This window comes from Rhineura floridana, chromosome 3, assembly GCF_030035675.1.
Source record: "Rhineura floridana isolate rRhiFlo1 chromosome 3, rRhiFlo1.hap2, whole genome shotgun sequence".
NCBI lineage: Eukaryota > Metazoa > Chordata > Lepidosauria > Squamata > Rhineuridae > Rhineura > Rhineura floridana.
In genome coordinates, this window is record NC_084482.1 from 59,405,470 (window position 1) to 59,430,135 (window position 24,666).

General features: G+C 45.2%; 2 protein-coding genes across 3 annotated transcripts in view; one reads left to right on the plus strand and one right to left on the minus strand.

Annotated features, from left to right (window-relative positions):
* FDXR (ferredoxin reductase) overlaps positions 1-24,666 on the minus strand; it is a 45,886-nt gene that overhangs the window by 20,625 nt on the left and 595 nt on the right. The window contains exons 2-4 of one of the 2 annotated variants that reach the window (XM_061616101.1): positions 14,085-14,194; positions 2,926-3,021; positions 808-930 (exon numbers count right to left, since the gene is read on the minus strand). In XM_061616101.1, the coding sequence (XP_061472085.1) occupies positions 808-930; positions 2,926-3,021; positions 14,085-14,194 (329 nt within the window). The remainder of the gene's footprint in view (positions 1-807; positions 931-2,925; positions 3,022-14,084; positions 14,195-24,666) is intronic. The other variant, XM_061616102.1, reaches the window with a different exon arrangement.
* On the plus strand, positions 14,509-23,802 carry LOC133381971 (N-acetylglucosamine-1-phosphotransferase subunit gamma-like). The gene is made up of 2 exons (XM_061621621.1): positions 14,509-14,541; positions 23,248-23,802. The coding sequence occupies exons 1-2, from the start codon at positions 14,509-14,511 to the stop codon at positions 23,800-23,802; spliced, it is 588 nt and encodes a 195-aa protein (XP_061477605.1).

Below are 24,666 nucleotides of genomic sequence, written 5' to 3' on the forward strand. Positions count from 1 at the left end.
TAAAACCTTCCGTGAAAGGAAAAGTCATTCCAGGATTCTAAGAGACATTTTTAGCAATATGAGTTCAGTACAAACTACCCTAAACCCACATGAAATACAGAGAAATAAATTAAAAACAAACACACAATACACTAAACTCTACATTGATCTTTGATTGTGTAAAGTTATGCCTGATAAGCATGCCTGTCAAGTTCCTAGGGAGATGGCAGATTAGTTCTCCAGTCATTACATTATAGCATGCTATGGGGGCTTTTGCCGGCAAATCCACACTCATATTTGCCTCAGTGTAATGGATGAGTTGAGCATTTTCTATTTCCATGACTTCAGCAACCCATCTGCTGACTTCTGCATGGAACTTCATGCTTTAGGAGCTTTTTTAGCCCCCCAACAATCAGAATGACGCAAAGGAACACCTGTGGTGGTATGGTGTGTGGTTTTGATCTGGGTCTCTTTGTGGTCTCAGCCCCAGGAAGACAAAAAGGGACACAGTGCTGGGCATTGTGCGGTGTCTACACACCTGGGCTAAGGTACACATAGTCCAACAAATTTGACTAGCCCACTCCTAATATATATATAAAAGCCAGCATCTGATGGGACCTGTGAGGGGGACGTAGCTCAGTAGCAGAGCATCTGCTTTGCATGCAGAAGGTCCCAAGTTCAATCCCTGGCATCTCCAGGTAGGGCCACTGCCAGTCAGGGTGGACAATACCGAGCTAAGTGGATCAATGGTCTGACTCAGTAGAAGGCAGCTTCCTATGTCACCGATCTTCACTTTTCCCTCTTAAAATCACAGCCAAGGAAACTCACCAAAACCACTGCATGGTACGCTTTCTGCAGCTCCTCCACAGTTAAATCCTTCCCTACGGTCACATTCCCGTAAAAGGAACAGCGATCAGATCGTGCTGTCTGCGTAAATGTGTTGATCACATTCTGTTGCAAGAGGTCAAAAGGGAGAGGTCAGAAGACGTCCCATTCCTCCCTCTTTCTCTCTCTCACAAAACTCGCACAGTGCCCAGGCAGGAGACCAGAGCAAGGCCTAAGGATGATGAAGGTCCTCAATGATCTTGCAGCATCTAAGCTGACATCTCGCTCTCTGATTCATGCTGCCTCTTCTGAGACTTTTATCTGACAACTGGTAAGAATATCTCATTTTAAAATAACACTGTTATCCATGACCTGGCAGAAGGCCAGTCCGTTCTACTAAAACAGAACATCAATTTTTCTTCTTCTCCAGTGTTGAGTCATAGCAGTAGGTGGCGGGCAGGGTGGGGGGAAGACCACACATTTTCTTGCTGGTGGGCATTTCAGTTGCTTTACAATTCCACATTCATGGGAAAAACAACAGAACCTCACACGCAGTCGTTTGTGAGCATTTATTAACAGAATGCAATGGTGGTAGGACAGCAATGACCCTGCATCAGGTTTATCCCTCCAAAATCTAGTAACCCATATCCTTGATTGATTCCCTTTAAAATAAATCTTGCAAAATCAAAAAAGGGTGAGGTGTAAAGAAAAACCAAAACCCGTGAAAATAAAACAAGTGTTGCATGTACACAGGAATACACGCACACCTACATTATTATTCTTACTTATCACTTATTACAAAGCACCTACCCACAAACAGTCCCTGCCTACAGGTCCACAATCTAATAGACATGACACAAAAGGAAAAGGGAATGTGACAGGAAGAGAATGGCAAGCAAATGAAGGTACCAATCACCAAAGGTACATAACCTCAGCAGCATCATTTGGCCTGGACAGGCAGGCTTCCCTGCCTTTTAAGTACAAATATAAGAGTCCCTCAACCAATCACAGAGTCCAGAGCTTTTCTCCCTTCAGCATGGCTGTCTCTGGGCAACTGGCAGTTGGATCCTAGCTAATGTTTACTCCCCCATCTCATACCTCTAGGAGGTTTCTCCCTTTCACTATAATACCTACCTGGATTGTGCCAACCCCCTTTGCTATACAGAAAGAGGGGGAAGGTATGCCATTTGTATAGTCTGCTTCTTCCCAGACAGGGGACTCATGCAATTGGCAGAAAGATTGCTCAGGAGGAAGAGACTCTATGCTATCTATTACCCAAACACACACTCCCCAAACCCTGCAGCCAGGTTTAAGTGGCTTAGGGATGTGTAGCTTTCTAACTCTCCATTACGCAATGGGCCAGGCTGCTGCTTCCCATTCTGCACTAGATCTCTCAGCACTGGATCTCTCTTACCCTTGCTAGTTACCCTGTAAGATCCACATTTATTTCATTTGATATTTACTTTTCCTTGGAGGAGCTGACAGAAGCATGTTGGCTTCAGTGCAACCTTGTGAGGTGAGCAATGCTGACAGATGGTGACTTGGTCAAGTCTATCTAGTTGAGCATTCCAGTGAGCAAGGATGTGAATCTGTGCTTGCCCACAGCCAAACCCCAGTGTGCCATACTGGCTCACAGGTCAAGGCTCACAAGCCTTTGCGTCATTTCATGGCGAAGGGAAGGAAAAAACACTGAATGTCTAAAGCGAGAGGAGTGGGGAGCCTGTGGCCCTCTAAATCAAGGGGAGGGGACATGTGGCCACTGGCTGTGCTGGCTGCGGCTGATGGGAGCTGCCTGGAGCTGATGGGAGCTGTAATTCAACAACAACTGGAGTGTCACAGGATTAGTCACCCATGCTCTAAATGTTACTGGACTACAACTCCCATAATTCCTGACCACTGGCCATGCTGGTGGGGAGGCTAAAGGGAGTTGTAGTCCACCGAAGGCCACAGGTTCTCCATCCCTGGTTTAAAAAAAGAGAGACATTTTCAAATAGCAAAGTGATCCAATCCCATCATTCTAACAACCAAAACACCATGGCCAACCTCTGCTCTCCCTGCCCAACAATGTGGTCCTGGGCCCCATCCTCAGTTCCCATGATAGGATAGAAAACTACTACCAACCTTTACTTCTGGATGGTCTGGGGCTACTCCAAAACGAACCAGGCCGAAGGGAACTGGCAGTTTCTCATATATATCCACCTGAGCTAGTTTGTGGTGCTGGGGAAGAAATTCAGTTTGATTAATATCTATAACAGATTCATGTGGAAATTAACAACTTCATACATTGCTTATTCTGACACTTTGCAGAGGATTGTGTGGCCCTACCACAGTCAAGGGATTCATCACTGCAGTAGCCTTGTTGCCCAAAACCAATGGGTGAAGGAGAAAACGAGGACAGTTATCCTACTTATATACAAAGAAAAAGATATGTCCGGCCCTGAAGTTCCCAAATCTCTGCGATCAGCCTTTAGAAGAGTTCCTTATAGCACCAGGGAAGGATTTATCTTTGTCTCTTCTGCACCTGCCACAATATGCTGGGTATATGTTATATGCAGCCAATCAAGCCCATCCCCTTTGAATAACCTCCCACCCAATCTATGTCAGTCAATCCCAAAGCAACTGAAGTGAGCCCTGGAACATTCCACTGAACCTCCTGCTGGCTGGGAGGAACACTTGGTGGGAGTCTCCACTACAAACATTATCAAATGCCTGAACGAAAATGCACATATTATCTGCAGAATCCAATGGGATAAATTCACATGTGCTAGCATGCACTATTGCAGTGTTTCCCATGGGGTACCAGATGTTGCCAGATGACAGCTCCCATCAGCTCCAGCCAGCATGGCCAATGGTCAGAAAGGATGGGAACTGGAAAGATTGGGAAAGGTTACACTCTTCTATTAGTTGGTTTTTTCCTTATTGCACCCTTGAATTATAATTTATTTTACTTCCGAAATCAAACAAGTACTAAGTAGGATGGGCACAACAACAGTGACAAGAATTATGGCAGGTTATACAAGACCAACTTTCTTTTCCTACAGAATCATCACTGTTATACATCCAAGGTGACTCTGATCTGCTAAACCATAGTTCAATAATAATAATAATAATAATAATAATAATAATAATAATAATAATAATAATAATAATAATAATAATTTTATTTGTTAGACGCCTATCTGTCTGACTATACAGACACTCTAGGCGACTTACAACTCAATTAAAATACTACAAACAATATACAATATATAACATCTCTGATAACACCACATCTCATATATACAACTGAAAGCTAATCTACCCCAAGATTATAGGCCTGCCCGAAGAGCCAGGTCTTTAAAGCTCTCCGGAAACCTGTCAGAGAGGAAGCATGTCGGAGATCATACGGGAGAGAATTCCAGAGGGTGGGGGCCACCACCGAGAACGCCCTCTCCCTGGTCCGCACCAGCCTAGCTGTTTTGGCTGGAGGGACCGAGAGAAGGTCCTGTGAGGCTGATCTTGTGAGGCGGCCTGATTGATGATACTGGAGGCGGTCCTTCAGATAAACTGGGCCAAAACCATTTAGGGTTTTAAAGGTCAACACCAACACCTTGAATTGAGCCCGGTAAACCACTGGTAACCAGTGTAGGTCTACTAACACTGGGGTGATAATAATAAACTATAAACTTTAATTTATAGGCTGCCTATCTAGCCAATGGCCACTCTAGGGATCACTCTATGATCACTCTATGATCCCGGCGACGGGTATGCTTAATTAAGCGTGCCGCCGCGTTTTGTACCAGCTGCAGTTTCCGGACTGTTTTCAAGGGTAACCCCACGTAGAGCGCATTACAGTAATCCAAGCGAGAGGAGACCAGAGCATGTACCACCTGTGGGAGTAGATGTACAGGAAGGTAGGGTCGTAGCCTCTGTATCAGATGTAATTGATACCAAGCTGCCCGGCTCACTGCTGAAACCTGCGCCTCCATGGACAGCTGGGAGTCAAGAATGACTCCTAGGCTACGGACCTGGTCCTTCAGGGGCAATCTTACCCCATTCAGGACCAAGTCGATATTTCCCAACCTTCTCCTGTCTCCCACAAGTAGCACCTCGGTCTTATCGGGATTCAGCCTCAGCCTGTTCTCGCCCATCCATCCACTTACGGACTCCAGGCACTTGGACATGGTCTCCACAGCCAATTCTGGCGAGGACTTAAAGGAGAGGTAGAGCTGAGTGTCATCGGCATATTGATGACACTGCAGCCCAAAACTCCTGATGATCGCTCCCAGCGGCTTCACATAGATGTTAAATAGCATGGGGGAGAGGATAGAACCCTGTGGCACTCCACAATTAAGAGGCCAAGGGTCTGAAACCTCATCCCCCAATGCCACACGCTGGTGTCTACCTGAGAGATAGGAACGGAACCACTGTAAAACAGTGCCCCCGATTCCCAATCCCTCTAGGCGATTTAACAGGATACCGTGGTCAACGGTATCAAAAGCTGCTGAGAGATCTAGGAGGACGAGGAAGGTATATTCTCCCCTATCCAACGCCCTCCTCATATCATCCACCAGAGCGACCAAGGCTGTTTCAGTACCATGACCAGTCCTGAAGCCCGATTGGAATGGATCCAAATAATCCGCTTCTTCCAAGCATGTCTGTAACTGTTTGGCCACCACTCGCTCTATCACCTTGCCCAAGAATGGTAGATTCGAAACTGGACGAAAGTTGTTCAACTCTTGGGGATCCAAGGAGGGTTTTTTTAAGATGGGCTTTATCACTGCCTCCTTGAGGGCTAATGGCATTGCACCCTCTTTCAAGGATGCATTCACCACCGCCTTGATCCCTTCACCCAGTTTCTCTTTGCAGCTCATAATTAGCTGCGAAGGGCAAGGATCAAGCAGACAGGTGGTTGGCTTTACAGTAGAGAGCACCTTGTCCACTTCCTCAGCGAGGACAGGCTGAAATCGATCCCATCGGACCGGAATGCAACTGGCCGCCTCTGGCCTATTTTCTGTTTCCACAGCGCACGGAATCCCGCTCTTCAGGCGTTCGATTTTATCGACAAAATGTTTAATAAATATGTCACAGGAAGCTTTTGAATGCTCCATGGGTTCCTGAGCAACTGGACCGACCAGGCTTCGGACCACTTGGAACAACCTCCTGGGACAACATTCTGCCGACGCAATAGAGGCAGCAAAGAAATCTCTCTTTGTTGCCTTTATTGCCACTTGGTAGGCCGCTATTGCTGCTCTAACCAGTGTCCGATCATCTTCAGTGCGAGATTTCCGCCACCGGCGCTCTAGTCGTCTCACCTCCTGTCTCAAACCCCGCAACCATGGAGAATACCAGGGTGCTGTCTGAGTTCTGTTCAGGGGGAGAGGACGTTTAGGAGCCACCCGGTCTATTGCCCTGGAGATCTCCCTATTCCACTCCATCACCAGGGTCTCGACCGGGTGACCTTCAGTCAGCTCCAAATCCCCTAGCGCATTTAGGAATCCCTCAGATTCCATTAGGCGTCTGGGGCGGACCATCCTAATGGGTCCTTGAACCGTGCGGAGGGTGTGCGGCATTAGGATGTCTATATTTACCAGATAGTGATCTGACCATGACACGGGTACAGAATTGATATTCCCTATTTTCAGAGCACTCCCTTCCCCTCCAGATGTAAACACAAGGTCAATAGCATGACCGGCTACATGGGTTGGCCCTATATTACTCAGGAGCAGTTCCCAAGAAGTCATGGTTTCACTGAAATCCCAAGGGGCTCCCATGAGAGCGGCCTCAGCATGTACGTTGAAATCCCCCAAAACCAGTAGGTTGGGGGAGAGCAAGCGCACCGCCGAGACCACCTCGAGCACCTCGGTCAGGGAGTCTACTGTGCAGCGGGGTGGGCGGTACACAAGTAGAATCCCTAAACTGCCCTCTGGGCCCAACCTCCAGTACATGCAGTCAACAAACTTGGTCTCATGGAGGGGGGGTCTGGCAAAAACCAAAGACTCCCGATAGATGACTGCCACACCCCCTCCCCGCCTCCCAATCCTCGGCTGTTATACATAACGGAAACCGGCTGGGCACATGGCCTCAAGTATGGGAGCTGAGGCCTCGTCCAGCCAGGTCTCCGTAATACACGCCAGGTCTGCGTTCTCATCCAGGATCATATCATGGATGAGAGATGTCCTTTGTACCACAGACCTGGCGTTGCACAACAGCAGTCAAAGATTGGATGGAGTCCTGCCTCCCCCAGTTTTCTTCTGGTTGTGGACAGACCCGGAACAAGGGATGGATATAATGCATCTATCCCTTGTTCTCCTAAATTGGCGTGGCCTGCCACCCCTACCTGACCAGGATCTGCCGCCTAGCCTTGTAACGTGGTGGCTCCCCATCCCTCCCTCGGCATCCCCCTTTGATCTACACATGCCCCCTACTAGCAGATCAGGCAGGCCCCCACCCTTAACAGTAAATTTCAGTTATTCTTATTTCTCCCACCCCCCAAGATAGAATTGGTTCGCCAATTTTAAAGGCCACGTCCTCTTGCCTCTCGTTGTTCCTGGGTCAGCCCGATGAAAAAACTTTACCATTGCACGATGGTTCCATCTCCGTCCCACCGCCAAAAGCCAAACATACAAACAGGTGCCTCGTCCAAACAGGTGCCTCGCCCTCTGCTGCCCTTCCAAACTCCTGGGTTCCTTTTTGATCTTCGTCGTCGTTGCAGGCCAGCCCGGCCCCACCACGCCACATCCACTGCCAGCCGCCCCCCGCCAAGCAAAAGGTACCTGAGGCTGCCCCCCCAAGAGGCACCCAGTAACCCAACAGCGGCAAGGGGCCACAACAGCCGCGATGCAGGCACAAACCCCAATGGGCCGCGGCAGCGGCAGGGAGCCGAGCAACGGCAAGGCGACACAGGCAGCAGCCGAAGACGCGCGGGAACGATGACGACGACAGCGCCCGAGCCGCAGCGGGAGCACAGGCAAGGCGAGGGCGGCAAGAAGAGCAGGCAACATCAAAGGCCTAGCTGCACAGAGAACGGGCGACGAGAGCGCAGGCCGCGGCAGAGCTGCAAGGCGAAGGCCGCAATGGGATCCGCAGCCACAGTGGTTCCTAAACTTTTCCCCACCAGACCACTCGAAAATTGCTGAGGTTCTTGGCAGATTTTTCTACCTGTTCATGAATTGTAATGCACTGCGCATGTGCTCTCTCTTAGCTTCTTCCCCTCTTTCTCACTGCTTCCTTCTTTCCCATGTATTGACTCTCCGCTCCTCTCCTTGTCAGCCACATTTCCCCACTCGGGAACTTCCCCTGTGTTGCCATCAGCCTTTATTCCTCTGACGAACGCAGAGCCTTCTCCCCCCATCCCCCCGTCACTTCTAGCTGGACTGGCTGAATGAAGGAAAGGACCACTGGTGGTCTGCCAATCTCTTTATGACTTCAAGAAACCCTGGTTTAATGTTATGTGAAAAAGCCTTGGATTCATGGGTTCCCTCCTCCTCTAGAGTGGCCATGAGCAGGTCGGCAGCTTTCACTTCTGTTTTCAATTAACTGTGGTTTGCTGTAGTGCTTGTACCAGGGACTGTGGCTAATCTTAACACAGCTTAGAGCAGGGATGAGGGACCTGTGGCTCTCCAGATGTTCCTGGACAACAGCTCCTATCATCCGTGACTATTAGTCCTGCTGACTGCGGCACATCCCAACACAGCCACTGTGCAGCAAAAGAGGGGGATAGCAGAGTAGCATCATGCTGACAGGTTGATTCCAGTAACATAAAGGCTTATACAGTTTTACCATAACTATTTTTTATCATTTGTTCACTGCCACATGATGTGTATTTATTATGACTGTAGGCTTCAGTCATAAATACTGGAGAGTAAATCCCATAAAACTCAATGGGACTTACTCTGAGTAAACATGCTTAGGACTGCTCTGTTAAGAAAGGAAGGAACAACAAAAAATCCTAATTAATTACTAGACTCATGTGAACCTGTTGGAACAATCCATACATGGATGAGCTCCAGCATGTGCTAAAAAGTAAAGTACTGAAGCGCTCATCACAGCTGCCACTTTCCAACCCAAAGAGCGGCTTATGGTTGGAATACAAATTGACAAAGGGACAAGGCCTCCGTTCAGATATAAATATGCATGCAAGGTTTGGATATCTGAGATGTTATTGTTTCTAGGAGAGAGACATCCCTCATGACATGGTAAATTATTTGCTTTTGATCATCCTTCAACTGGGGAATACGAGGCAAATATTACACTGCCATGGTTTCAGCCGAAGTGGGGATTTTGGGAAGGGGGCTAGAATTTAAAGTAGGTGCATACTTTAAAAATTCAGTTTGACTGCATGGCACATTTAAGAACATTCCCACCAGATAACAATTTAACTATCGTGGATCCCAACTGATAAAACCCTGAGAACTTTGGATTGTATTTAAAGCTGTTCCGGCAAGAGCAGAACTGACTTCACTTTCCCCCTCCCCTCCCCTCCCCTCCTGCAGTCTCCCCCTCTGCTGCCCTTGGGATCTGCTCCAAAGGGTTGGGGGATCCTCTGAAGCAGATTTTAGGACCACACAAGGGGGGGGAGAGAGGAAGGTGACGGCCCACAGTGCAAGCAGAAGTCAGTTCATTCAGCATCTGACTCCACCCCGCAGCTCTGTTAAAGAGCTGGCAATTGCTAATAACTAGCAATAAGTCAGAGGAAGCATGCCTCTGAATAGCAATTGCTGGTTTTCACCAGTGGGGAGAATGCTAATACACTCATGTCCTGCTTATGGGCTTCCCAGACGCATCTGGTTGGTTACTGGGAGAACGGGATGCTGGACTAGATGGACCTTTGACCTGACCCAGCTGGGCTCTTCTTATGCTCTTAGCAGCATTCTCACAAAAGTACTATTCCTCTGGTCCTTTGGGGGGAAGCTGTGATACTTTATTTGGCTTACAGTAGTTTTAGGTGAGCAGCATAGATCTGATGTTGGCTTGTAGGAATTCAACACATCTCTCATAGATAATATTAGAAAGCCAATGCAATGTAGTGGTTAGAGTGGCTAGCACGTGGGAGACCAGGGTTCACTAAGCCATGCACCTCACAAGGTGACTTTGGGCCAATCACCATCTCTCAGCCTAATCTACCCCACATAGTTGTTGTGAGGATAAAATGTGTTGTGGAGTGGGGGAGGGGGAGAATCATGTGTGCCTCCTTGGCAAGATATAAATACATGCAAAATACTTTTGACAATCAAAAGCTGCAGTACTAACCCCCTGATCAGCACTGCTGGAAGGGGTTAAGATTAGGTGGAGATGTTCCTTTGCTGGGGGGGGGGCAATACTGCAGCAGCCTGAACTGTGCCTGCTGAAAGCTAACACAGAGCCCCACAATGGGGTGATGGAGGGCCAGTCGTATGTCCCCTGGATCACAAGCCACTCCATTCCTAGAGAGGAGCCTGATCCAGACCCCTCTGTTGCACCAGTCTGGAGCTAGTATAGCAAAAAAGAAATCACACAAATACACACATGACCCTTCCCTTGGCCATCAGGAGCCAGCAGCGTTTTGTCTTAGGATTGTTGTGACATGGGACTTTTGCAAGTCTTTACAAACCTGAGGCGAATGGAGGCTTCAACACAGACAACCAAATAAAACTGAGAAAGCTAGAATTACTATCATACAGACCCACATTTCCGCCTACACTGGTATCCCATCAAGGGCTTGCCCTGAGCAGGGGCATTGATGTCCTTGAACAGCTGGAAAAGGGCCATAACATCCATTTCATTCCCTGGTATCAGTTTGTTATGCCTTTCAGGATTATCCTTCACAGTTCAATTCCATTGCTGAACGCTAGCAACAGCAACATTGTTTTCCCTCATTTGTAACAAGACAAAGAGCTCTGAAGTTCAAAAAGATCGTGGGGGGGGGGAGAGACGAGACATCCTAATTTACCACCATCACTACTGCAGGAAACAGTACACTTTATTCCCAATTACATCTTCTTTCATATTCTCAGCCGACCTTCCTGCTAAAGATTTCCATTCCTAATCGAGTCTCTGATGTGCTAATTAACCTACCTGACCTGGCTATACACAAGCACAAGCAATCCTTTTATTTTTCCCCTAGTTGGATCTAATCACCCTTGCTTAAAAAAGAGTTATGTGACGCTCTGAAGCTTGCTTTGTCTTTCAAGCCCAACAAGAAGTCAAAGATACCATCTCCACCATCAAAACTTGAAATCTTGTGCAAGGATTAAGGCTAAAATGTGCTGAGCATCAGACAACAGTTGTTAAATTCTTCACTTTCACATTTTGCCATCTCTCTGCAGAGATTACATTGCATTTTTGCCCACAAGGATGGATATTGATTGATTGATTTGGGTATGGCCACTAGCGTGGAATTTTTTTCACACTAATACATGATGAAGGAAGCAAATCCCTGCATCAGCTTCTGAACTTGTAGCATGGCTTACGGGATACACATGATACACAGATGCAGCAGAGTGTGTGTGTGTGGGGGGAATAATGCTGCTAAACATCCTTTGACATCACAGGTGCTACCCAACAGATAGCAGTGACAGCCAAATAAGCTTCTGTCATAACGCAGACCTTGTGCTGTGGCAGAGCAAAACCCACACAACTGTTTAGACCAGGGATGATATGGGCACATAAAAAAAAAAATGAACTAGGACAATGATAACTCTACAGAGAGTACCAGCTACAAGTCTTTGCAAAGTTACCATTTGTACTTGATTGCCTTGTGTTTTTTCCTTTTTTAAATCTACTTCTTAGGAAAGAGGCCCATCTTGTCCTTCATTTGAAAAGGACAGCTGAACACATAACAGCTTTCGCAGGGGTGGAGTGGGGAAACAAATTAACATCAGGAATTAGTGAGATTAGGGTGGGAAAATATGCATGTCCAGTGTCAGCAGCACCCTTAAAAATGAGCCAGTGACTGGATTGTCAAACCTATTTGGGAAGGAGATCAGGAAGCAAGCTTCTCCTTTCCCTCTCCATGCCCTGCCCTCACCCCCACCCTGCAGCACATACTCCTTAACTCGGGGCTGAATTTCAGCCAGAGTTTGGCAGTGATTGGCTCTGAAACTAAGAATAAGGAAGTTGGGTGGTTGGGGCTGTATGCAGAGTTTTTTTCCCACCACCCTGAGAATTTGCACAAGCAGCCACACTACTAAATGGAAAGACTTCCAAGTCAAAAGGTGCAACTTCTAGGTAGAACTAAAACTACATCATACACACACACATACACACACACACCTCTCTCTGGGCTCATCTACGTCGTAGTTAACTATGTGTTTGGTGCTACTCATATCTCCTTTTAATTTGCACGGCTTTCTAGAAATATCACCACCTAGAAGCAAGGTAGGAGGAAAGGCAAGGAACAGAATCCATCAATTCAAGTAGGCATCTCTTCTCCCATTAGAATGCTTCAGTCTCCATCCCCTCTGATGGAGTATGGCTGATTCCTACCCTTTTGGGAGAGCTTTTTGCACAAAAATATAAAAGTTGCAATGGGGAAAATGTCTAATAGAGCAATCCAAAAAAGGTGGTGCAGGGGGGAGGAGGATCACCTTTGCACTGTCAGGGAAGAAGGTGAGAAGAGCATATTTTTCCTTCCTCCTCTATATTTTTTAACAATGACACTAATAGGATTCCCTCCCATTAATTACAAAGGGAGGGAAATAAACTACCACTACACTTGAACTCAGCCAAAAGGCTAAGAAGCTCCGGGGCTGTCATAGGTTGTCCTCCATTCAAGAAGCATGTTGGTGCAATGGGAGGGTATTGGATCCTGCAGATCCACAGCCTCCTGAAGATCCACAGAGCACCCCGAACCCCTCCTTTCTGCCCTCTTCACCATTGGAGGGATACCACCTGTGGCCCTTTCTGCAGATGAGGCATGCAAGTTCAGATCCCCTCTCAGAGGACAGGTCCCTCCCTTGTCCCGCCACCTTTGGAGAGGGACAGCCAAAGAGACCCCACGGCCCCTGTGAGACATTGGCTCAGGGATCATAGAAGTGAAACCTAAAATATTTTGAAGTTGCAAAGATATATAAAGGTTTAATCAAGTCATATTAATGAATGTTTAAATCAAACAGCAAGTAAACGGCCTTAAAATATTACAATCTAAAACATAACTATTACTATATGATTTTTTTTAGAAATGATTTGCGAAGTAAGCATTTCACTAACAAACATTCAACGAAGCCACCAAAATACCTGAAAATGTGGAAACGAAACGAAATGTCAGTTTTCCACAGGAGTTTCAACTACTCAGGCTATCTTCAACAACTTAAACATAATAAAAAGAAATTTTGCTCTCCTGGAGATTCGTTGGTAGGACCAGACTTTTCCTGCAGTACACTCATCCATGTTAGTATTCAAAAGCCAGTATGTAAATCCCCACGTAATAAGTCTACTACTCATAAAGGATCACTACAGTCTGAATGTGTGTAGAATTTAGTACTGGGCTGAAGTATTTGGCCCAGCTTTTATGAATATTTTGGGGCTGGCAGAGTGGGAGTTGGGATGGGAAAAACTCAAAATATATTTTTGATCTTTGGTGGTTGGGAAATCTTTTTAAAAACAATTCAGAGGAAGAGGTGCTTATCATGTAGATATGAAGCAGCAAAACAGTGAAGAGCTGCAATTAGCAGCAGCTTTATGGGGTCTGTCACTGCATCATAATATTTGATTGATTCATTGATTGTATAAAGCAGCAACATCCCAGCAGGATTCCTCAGGGAATAGCTGTGTGGTCGAGTGTCCCAGGTTCAATCCCCAGCATCTCCAGGTAGAGCTGAGAATGCCCTGACTGAAACTCTGGAGAGCCGCTGCCAGTCAGTGTAGACAACACAGAGCTACATGGACCGACTCAGTGTAAGGCAGCCTCCTGTATTCTTGTTGAGAGTGGCCCAAGTGGCAGGAACGTTCTGTCCTACGGTGGCGTTGTTCCCTGGAACATTCTTGGGTTTGTTTTGGTTTTTTAAATGGCTCCTCTCACTGGTGATGATGTAGAATCATTCCCAACAGGCCATCCAATGCAGAATGTCACCGGGCTGCTGTTTGTTGGTGCTCTGTCACAGCTTAAAGTGGTAGCAAACCTTTAAAAAAAAATTAAAGAAAGACTGGCTGCAATCCCTGCTGCCTCCTATCTATGTTGCAAGCCATTAAAACCCCAAGTAGGAACCTTGCATGCACAGGTTAAGTGACTTCTACCCACCAGGGCTAACTGTAGACCTGAAATACTCCCAAGGAAGCCCAGCAGAAATAAGAACTCACGCTTTTGCAAATATGCCAGTTACCTTCAGGAGGTGTTGTGCTGTGTAGAATCCAGCAGGTCCACCGCCTACAATACATATCTGAGGTATGGACTTAGCTGTGGAAAGAAGCCTCTTGATTCCCAAGAACAGAACTGAAAACAGAAACAGAGAAGTCACATAAGAAGTGAAACAACACAGTTTTCATCAGTGGCCAAAAGCTGGCCAGCACAATACTAAAAAGTGATATATACATACAACTTTGCCCTTCAGTTCCAGCCAGGTAGCCGTCAAGAGAGCCTACTAGAAAGCAAAACAAATCAAAACCTAGAGGGTGGAACAGAAACAACAGGGCACGGAAAGGGCCCCTTGACAACAAAGGGGCTCGTGGCCCACTGTCTCTGTGTTCAACCTCTACTCCGGTCTGCTGATCACTGCTCTCAGTCTTCTCAGCTGGAGGAGTGCAGCGATGCACTACCATGCCAAAGCAACACAGCTGTTGGTATGAGTGGCCACCCCCAAAGTGCAGATTAAAAGGATCTCTTGCCACAGTGCCATATAATGGAAATATATATAATATAATGCACCCCACAGACAGTATTTGAAATCTCAAACTGAGAGAGCTCGATAATATATGACGGTTTTACCAAGTGCATGGCAAATAGTTATATCTGTAAGTGAGCTGAAGTCTGATCAGGCAACAACTAATTTTATTTATTTATTTTATTTCTATCCCACCCTTTCTCCCAGAGGGAGCCCAGGGTGACAAAAATCTGATCTATAATATTTTTACTTCCACCCAATCAACTCTGCACAGAGTTAACTCCTAAAAATGCAGTTCTTGTGTCTTAATTTTATTTCCCCCACTGCCTGAAAGGCTACTTCATTTATTTCTAAACATCCCAACTGTAATAATTAATAAAATAGCATCAACCTTCCTATTAGCAGTTATTAGCACAGCCTTGGGTCAGCTTCTGTGTACCCAGAATACCCACAGAATGCACTGCAAAAGAATGAGGTCAGGGGTTCCCAAAAATTGCTGAGGGCCTTGGCAGACCACTTAATGATTTTTCTGCCTCTTATAGCAACTGTAATGCATTGTGCTAGCCACAGACCACTTAAATGAAACTCGCAGACCACTGGTGACCCACAAACCACAGCTTGGGAACCCCTGAATTCGATAGCATCTCACCTCCTCCCTGCCCCAATCAGCATCATGTAATATTCAGGTTATTAGTTTAATTTTAAATTTATCTTTTTCAATAGTAACTGCTGCCTAATATATGGGTTCAGAGAATCTGTCTGAAACAAGTTGATACTGGCCATATCACTGCATGGCTTTGCACTGTGGGTGTTTTGCATTCATCCAGTACGTATGTCCTTGACAACTTGTTTACCCATGTCAGTAACTATGTTCATCACCTCATTCTCATTTGTTACACTTCGACCCTAGCAGTAATGCTGATCTAAAATACTTCATTCATGACAGCAATACAGTTCAGAGGCCAAAGATCATTGATAGTGCATGCAACTTAATCAGAAACTTGAAGGTCTAGAGATGATAGTCTTTTTTTTCAGTCCATCAAGACCTTGGCAGTCATTGAGAATTTTTATACGACCAAGTACAAAGATAGCCCTATTCCTCAGCACATCACTGAGTGCCAAACTCTTTAACTGTTGCTGAACTGTTCCTGATATCTTTACCAGTTTTGGTAGTGCAAACATTACTTGCATTGGAGCCGTTCAACTTTTGTTAGGTCAATAGCCTATCTAAACTAGTATCCCAGCTCCAACAGTGGCCAGTAATAGATGCTTTAGAATGGCATGGGGAACCTGTGGCCCTCAAGAAGTTGTTGGACTTCCACTCCCATCAGCCCTACCCAGCATGGTCAATGGTCAAAGATGATGGGAGCTGTAGTTCAGCAACATCTAGAGGCCAAATTGTCCACAGCCGTGTTCTAGTGCAAACTCTGGCAGAGTTATCCTCATATCAATCTGATCACTGGCCATAGCTGTTTTCATATTCAACAACTTCTGGAAGGTCACAGGTTCCCTGTCCCTGCTTCAGAGAAAAGCAGAGCAGAGCAGGGCAGAGCAGTAATGTAGGATCCACCCTTCACCATTCACTCTCAGCTTCTGGACATTACAAAGGTAATGATGCTGGGTAGGGAGTATGGGACCGCACTGTAATCAGCTTTTTGTCTCCAACCATTTGTGCAATCCTTTTTTGTCAGCAAGTTGAATGGAGAATGGTAACATCCACTTATAAAAAAATGAAACATACATAAAAGGTCTTTCTAGCAATGGCAAACTGGCAGCCCAAGGGCCCAAGTCCAGCAGCTTGATGTAGTTCTTGATTGCAGGGACCTCCTGCCCTTCATTAAGCTCTTGAATATTTTCTCTCAAAGCATGTAAATAGTTCTTTACCACCCCCTCATCCTAGCACAGTGGTAGGCAACCTGTGGCAGAGAGGATGGAAAATGAAAGAATACAAGTAGCTCTCAACCACGGTTTACCTGTTGTATGTTTGGAAGCTCAAACCATGGTTCTCTGTGATGTCTGCTTTGCACTTGCGTATAATGTACCACTGTTGACCAGCAAATAAATCAGGCAGATTAAGCAACATGCATGAAGGATAAGAAGTTCTAAAGGCAGAAGAGAAACCTGAAGATTCATGCAAGTTAGGGATGTAGGACCTGTGACCCTCCAAGATGCTGTTAAACTCCAACTCCAATTATCCCTAGTCAGCATGGCCAGTGGCCAGGGATGATGGGAGCTGTAGTTCAACAACATCTAGAGGGACACAGGTACCCCATCCCTGTCCTAGGGCAAGCACCATCACAACGTTGGCAGAGTCCTCCCCTTTTTAACCTTGGTAACCCTCTTTGAGCTAATGCAGGCAAATGGGAAAGAGCAGGTGCAATGGAGAAGAAAAATGCTGTTCATTCCAGGAAAGCAGGGGTTAATAAATACCTCTTTGGTTATGACTCAGCAGTCCTGTAGGACTGAATATATGGAAGGTGTTAATTTTTCTGGGTTCATTTTTATTGTTGCAATTTCACTGAGAAAGAGATAGATGCTCTTATTGTAACAAATTACAATAAAATTCAAAATATATTGTAACTTAAAACATTGTTGTTATCCTACCCTTCCTCCAAAGAGCTCTGGGTGATGTACTGTAGTCTCCCTCCCCGTTACTCTTACAACATCCCTGTGAGGAAAGATAGGCTGAAAGAATATGACTGACCCAAGATCTCTCAGTTGAGTTTCATGACTGAGTGTGGATTTGAACCACTATTTCCCCAGTCCTAATCCAACATGATAACCACTACATTATATTTTCCATTTATAAACTATGTCTGGACATTAAAAAAAACCTCTAGATGCATTACCTGTTATTACCATTATGGATTCCCTCATGAAGGGCCAAAAAGCATTGGGTTTTTTTGATCCAATTTTTGTTTTCTTGGCCACTAGATGTTTTTGCCCATTCTTGATGCTATTCTTGTGCTACGCTCCTTTTGGAGCTCCCCTCTAGAATCTATTAAAGCAAATGGCACTGGATAGCAATTTAAATATATTGGGGGTTTTCCCAAATGGCCATAGGAATATGCAATGAATTTTCAAATGCCCACTGAAATACATTAAAAGTCTATCGTGATTGGTTGCTTACACAGTAGACTTTAGAAAGCATCACTGATCACCAAATATAAAGACATTGTCCTTCTGAATAACTACTGCCATACATTGATATATCAGAGGAGGATTGAACAATGATTTGTGTAAAACATCAGGAGTCCTGCAAGCATTCACAGGCACATACAGAGAGCCCCACAAACTTCATGGGATGTTTCTGTGTGTAGAGTGCCCCCCTCAAAAAAAACTGTAGAAACAGATGACCCTTCCAAACTGGTTTCATAGAAATCCATTAGAATACATTGGGAGATTGTATGATTGCCTATGGTAAACATCATGATCCCTATCTTCAGTCTCTGGCTCACAGGAAACTTCTATCCAAAGATCCTGGGGGCTTACAGCCTTCCACTTTCCTATGTCATCATATAGACTCAGTTTAGCATTCCGTGAATGGTCTTCCTAGGCATTCTCATACATGATCTAAATAGCATTGTGTGGTTTTATTCTGTGGCCCACAGAGCAGTCAGTGCAAAGGTCAAAATGTACTTCAATATATCCCTATGGCCATGCAGAAGGACAAGTACTTGCCCTTTACACCAAGGCTGCAATATTGGAAAATATTATTAATCTACCTCATAAGGCTGCTGTATGATCTATTAAGATAAGGAACATGAACATCAGGAAAGAGCAATATATGAATGCTAAAACATATCTATATAGGGACAGAAGGATATATTGTGGGTATAAACATCCCCAGGGTTTTGAGGGTGCACTGTGTGAACTGGCAACTGATTGTTTCCCCAGCCATCTCAGTGCATTGTAATGGTCATTCAAGAACTCAGCTGATTTACATGGCAGACTCCAAAGCTTATAGGCAATTAAGCAGGATTCACCCCACACCAATGCATTGCAATAGCCATTCAGAAGGGTAATACATTTCCTGCCTGACCATTTGAGGACATCTCCTAAAGACCACTGTGTCAAGCACTAATCACCTTTGGTTCAATACATTCTAGTGGCCCTTTGAATAATCAGTGTATTCCTATAGCCATTGGGAAGGAACCAATGCATGGTCATTTAGGGTCCTTGCTTGATTACATCTGATCAAGATATGCAGCATCCTATTCCTGGACTCCTCCCTTTCTCTAACTCCAAGGGCATTGCCTAAATTTGTGTTTCACTTAAGATACACACACCACACAGGCATGTGAGCCTTCCTTAAGCAGGCCCAAGATGGAAGGGCACAGCAGCAACACCATGTTCATCTGTTGCGACACTGTGTCTGACACTGAAATACACTGCAGATACTATGGGATGAATGCAGAGAATCGCTGTGCATATTACTGCTTATTCATCGGGGCAACATATTGTGGAAACAGCCCAAGGTGTACGAGTGCATGCCATAAAGAAAAGTCCTGCTAAATCAGGCTAAAGGCCCAGCTGATCCCACATTCTGTTATCACAGTGGCAATTTAGATGCATAGTGGTTAAGGTGTTGGACTACGACCTGGGAGACCAGGGTTCGAATCCCCACACAGCCATGAAGCTCACTGGGTGACCTTGGGCCAGTCACTGCCTCTCAGCCTCATGAAAACCCTATTCATAGGGTCGCCATAAGTCAGAATCGACTTGAGGGCAGAACATTAGATGCCTCTAAGAAATTCACAAGCAGGACATGAACACAAGAGCACTCTCTCCACTTGTGCTCACTTGTGGCTGGTATTTACAGGCATATAACCTCTGATCCTGGAGGCAGGACTGGCCTTAGGGGTGGGCAAGCTGGGCAGTCTCCCAAGGCACCAGACTAAGCTGGGGAGGCACCAAGTTGAGCTCAGTGACAGTTTTTTTTTTAATGTACTGTCTTCCAATAACCTAGGGTGGCAAAAAGCAAGCGTCCAACCTTTTCCCCCCAAGGTTCTACAGGTTGTTTGGGTGCTAACTACAAAAATGATCTTCCTGTAGTTAGCTTTAAGTTACGTTTCTTTTTCAGTTTCCACTCTGAAATCATTGTACTAGGTAAAAATCAGTGGAACACAGCTTTATTATGAGGCACCATTACCAAGCACTTCAGTACTGTAAACACTATAAGCACTACATAAATAATAACATAAAGCCATAAGGTGTAAGTGGTCAGCTGGATACCTTTTTATTTGCAACTTTTCTTTATTATTTTTAAAGATAAAAATAATGCATATTCTAAAATATTTTTATCAAAATAGAGGAACTACAAAAAATATTAAAATAAAAGCTGTGATAGCTGAGGAAGGCGTATTGGAGCTCAGGGAGGAGAGCTTGCAGCTTGAGCCATTTTGTGTGTGTGTGCTGAATATAATAAAGAATATAGAACTACAACACCATAAGGCCCACAACTCCATGAGAGTCATCTTTCAAGAGCCACCCCAGCCACATGATAGAGATTTCACTGGGATCCTAGAACTGGAGAAGGAGTGCACTGAAATTAGAGCAGCAAATAAGAGGTAGCTTGCTCTGGACCCTTTCATAGGCATTGCTGGGGTAAAGCAATACCCCATACATAGCCTGTTACACTGCTATGTTTTGCAATCCTGCACATGCCATACAACTTAGTAACTCCACAAAGCTGCAGGCCTGCCTGAGGGGACAGGTAGGCCAATTTTCCCCAGGCGCCCACAAAGTAAGGCCCCCCCTGCCTCACTTCCTGTGCATACCATTGGCCCATGCCTCCACCCTGCCACCTTGCACACCAGAATTCTTGGTGGACCAGCCAGACAGGCACAGCTTTGTAGCCTCAATGCGTGGATGAGACAATGGTGTTGGGAGGAGGGGTTTGGATTTGTTAGGCACTGGGGAACATTTTGGGACAAGCCGGGCCTGTACAAAAGGGATGGGCTCCACTCGAACCAGAATGGAACCAGACTGCTGGCACTTAAAATTAAAAAGGTGGCAGAGCAGCTTTTAAACTGACTGAGGGGGGAAACCCGACAGGAGCTGAGGAAGGTCCAGTTCGGAATAAACCTCCCCCCTGGGATAAAAACCAAAGAAATGATGAAATTTTAAAAGGGGTAGGCCTAGAAGTAGGCATTGTGAGAGCAGGGGCACAGGATATCAATTCAGAAGAGCAAAATTACCACAGGCCAAACCACAAGCGCCAAAGACACTTGAAGAGAGACACTGCTTACAAGTGCCTGTACGCTAATGCTAGGAGCCTCCGAACCAAGATGGGAGAACTGGAGTGCTTGGTCTTAGAGAAGAACATTGATACAGTGAACATAATGGAGACCTGGTGGTATGGAGAAAACCAGTGGGATACGGTTATCCCTGGATATAAACTATATCGGAAGGACAGGGAAGGACGTATTGGTGGCGGAGTCGCTCTATACGTGAAAGAAGGCATTGAATCCAGCAAGCTCGAAACCCCCAAAGAGGCAGACTCCTCCACAGAATCGTTGTGGGTGGTGATACCATGCCCCAAGAGGGATTTAATTCTGGGAACGATCTATCGTCCCCCTGATCAAAATGCTCAGGGAGACCTTGAGATGAGATATGAAATTGAGGAAGCATCCAAACTAGGAAATGTGGTAGTAATGGGTGACTTCAACTACCCAGACATAGACTGGCCGCATATGTGTTCCAGTCATGACAAAGAAGCAGATTTCTAGATATTCTAAATGACTATGCCCTAGACCAGTTGGTCATGGAACCGACCAGAGGGACGGCAACCCTGGACTTAATCCTCAGTGGGGACCGGGACCTGGTGCGAGATGTAAGTGTTGTTGAACCGATTGGGAGCAGTGACCATAGTGCTATTAAATTAAACATACATGTAAATGGCCAATTGCCAAGAAAATCCAACACGGTCACATTTGACTTCAAAAGAGGAAACTTCACAAAAATGAGGGGACTGGTAAAAAGAAAGCTGAAAAACAAAGTCCAGAGGGTCACATCACTCGAAAATGCTTGGAAGTTGTTTTAAAACACTATATTAGAAGCGCAACTGGAGTGCATACCGCAGATCAGAAAAGGTACCGCCAGGGCCAAGAAGATGCCAGCATGGTTAACGAGCAAAGTCAAGGAAGCTCTTAGATGCAAAAAGTCTTCCTTCAGAAAATGGAAGTCTTGTCCGAATGAAGAAAATAAAAAAGAACACAAACTCTGGCAAAAGAAATGCAAGAAGACAATAAGGGATGCTAAAAAAGAATTTGAGGAGCACATTGCTAAGAACATAAAAACCAACAACAAAAAATTCTATCAATACATTCAAAGCAGGAGACCATCTAGGGAGACAATTGGACCCTTGGATGATAAGGGAGTCAAAGGTGTACTAAAGAATGATAAGGAGATTGCAGAGAAGCTAAATGAATTCTTTGCATCTGTCTTCACAGCGGAAGATATAGGGCAGATCCCTGAACCTGAACTAACATTTGCAGGAAGGGATTCTGAGGAACTGAGACAAATAGTGGTAACGAGAGAGGAAGTTCTAAGCTTAATGGACAATATAAAAACTGACAAATCACCGGGCCCGGATGGCATCCACCCGAGAGTTCTCAAAGAACTCAAAGGTGAAATTGCTGATCTGCTAACTAAAATATGTAACTTGTCCCTCAGGTCCTCCTGCGTGCCTGAGAACTGGAAAGTGGCAAATGTAACGCCAATCTTCAAAAAGGGATCCAGAGGGGATCCCGGAAATTACAGGCCAGTTAGCTTAACTTCTGTCCCTGGAAAACTGGTAGAAAGTATGATTAAAGCTAGATTAACTAAGCACATAGAAGAACAAGCCTTGCTGAAGCAGAGCCAGCATGGCTTCTGCAAGGGAAAGTCCTGTCTCAGTAACCTATTAGAATTCTTTGAGAGTGTCAACAAGCACATAGATAGAGGTGATCCAGTGGACATAGTGTACTTAGACTTTCAAAAAGCGTTTGACAAGGTACCTCACCAAAGACTTCTGAGGAAGCTTAGCAGTCATGGAATAAGAGGAGAGGTCCTCTTGTGGATAAAGAATTGGTTAAAAAGCAGAAAGCAGAGAGTAGGAATAAACGGACAGTTCTCCCAATGGAGGGCTGTAGAAAGTGGAGTCCCTCAAGGATCGGTATTGGGACCTGTACTTTTCAACTTGTTCATTAATGACCTAAAATTAGGAGTGAGCAGTGAAGTGGCCAAGTTTGCTGACGACAATAAATTGTTCAGGGTTGTTAAAACAAAAAGGGATTGCGAAGAGCTCCAAAAAGACCTCTCCAAACTGAGTGAATGGGCGGAAAAATGGCAAATGCAATTCAATATAAACAAGTGTTAAATTATGCATATTGGAGCAAAAAATCTGAATTTCACATATACTCTCATGGGGTCTGAACTGGCGGTGACCGACCAGGAGAGAGACCTCGGGGTTGTAGTGGACAGCACAATGAAAATGTCGACCCAGTGTGCGGCAGCTGTGAAAAAGGCAAATTCCATGCTAGCGATAATTAGGAAAGGTATTGAAAATAAAACAGCTGATATCATAATGCCGTTGTATAAATCTATGGTGCGGCCGCATTTGGAATACTGTGTACAGTTTTGGTCGCCTCATCTCAAAAAGGATATTATCGAGTTGGAAAAGGTTCAGAAGAGGGCAACCACACAGCATGAGCAGACTTTCCGGTGGAATGCCTACAGTGGGATTCTCGGAATCTGGCATGAATGGGAAATTGAAAACAATATGTTTGTTGGGATGTGGATGAGAGATGGAGATTCATGTGAAACCAAGAACAGACAGACAAAGGTTCTTCTTGTATGTGGAAAGAACAACAGATTGGCTGATGTGTCTGAACCAAGCACTTGTGTTTATTCTCTTACATTTGAAACTCCACTTGTTTGTCACCCACATTCTCTCTTAGTGTACCCAGCTTTGCCTGAAACCCTCCGGAGAAAGTGGGATGAAGTGGAGCAGTTGCGTCATGATGAGCTAATCACAAAACAGGGATACAAGAAACGGTTGAGAGAGATATTTGAAGAAGCTAGCTTTTTTAAATTTACAGGAGAGAAAGTGAGTGAAGGAAAGAGAACAAAACCTCAAAATCTGGAATTCCACTCGCTGGAAAAGTGCAATAAGGTGTGTGAGAGGTTGCTGAAATGCATAGTGTCAGGGAATGTGGCCCAGCACTTCTGTGGATGAGGGTTCTTTGTGAAGATCGTCAAGATCTTCAAGGCTGTATTGGGTGTCAAGCCTGCTAACTGATGGCTGAATTTGAGCAGATCTCCCAGATGGAAACTTCGTCATGTTTCAGAGGGACTCAGACTTTGTTGCTTTTGTTTTCACGGCTTGTCTACTTTGGGGTATTTTATGAACATTATGTTAAATTGTTATCTGTATCGTTATTTATCTGTATTTTATCGTTATTGTTTTCAGATTTTTAATGTCTGTTATATTTGTATGCCTATTTTGTACGTCACCCAGAGTGGCTGGATAGCCAGCCAGATGGGCGACTAAGAAATTCAATAAATAAATAAATAAACCAGAATGATCAAGGGGATGGAGCGACTCCCTTACGAGGAAAGGTTGCAGCATTTGGGGCTTTTTAGTTTAGAGAAAAGGCGGGTCAGAGGAGACATGATAGAAGTGTATAAAATTATGCATGGCATTGAGAAAGTGGATAGAGAAAAGTTCTTCTCCCTCTCTCATAATACTAGAACTCGTGGACATTCAAAGAAGGTTCTTGGCAGAGGAAGCAGCAAGGCCCTCAACATCCCACCTACACCAGGCCTCATAAGCCCTCTGGGTGTCCTGCAAAGCTGACAGAGGGGGTGCCAAAGACATTCCTCACCCAAGACACTATTTATCCTAGGGCCAGCCCTGGCTGGAGGTATTACATAGCCAGCATGACTAATAGCCTTTGACAGCCTTATCCTCCATGTATGGTTCCATTCCCTTTTCAAGCTGACCAAGTTGGTGGCAGGTTCCTACAGGTAAAGTATATCCAGTGGAAGTGTAAGAAAACAGGCAGGGGAAAAGAAGTGGTACCTTTTATTCCCACAGTTG

What these genes read in the sequence shown, in the direction of transcription:
- LOC133381971 (XM_061621621.1), top strand. Translation starts at nt 14,509, where the DNA reads ATGCACTACCATGCCAAAGCAACACAGCTGTTG. An exon ending in CCAAAGCAACACAGCTGTTG is followed by an intron (nt 14,542 to 23,247) that starts GTATGAGTGGCC and finishes GAGTTGGAAAAG; the next exon opens with GTTCAGAAGAGGGCAACCAC.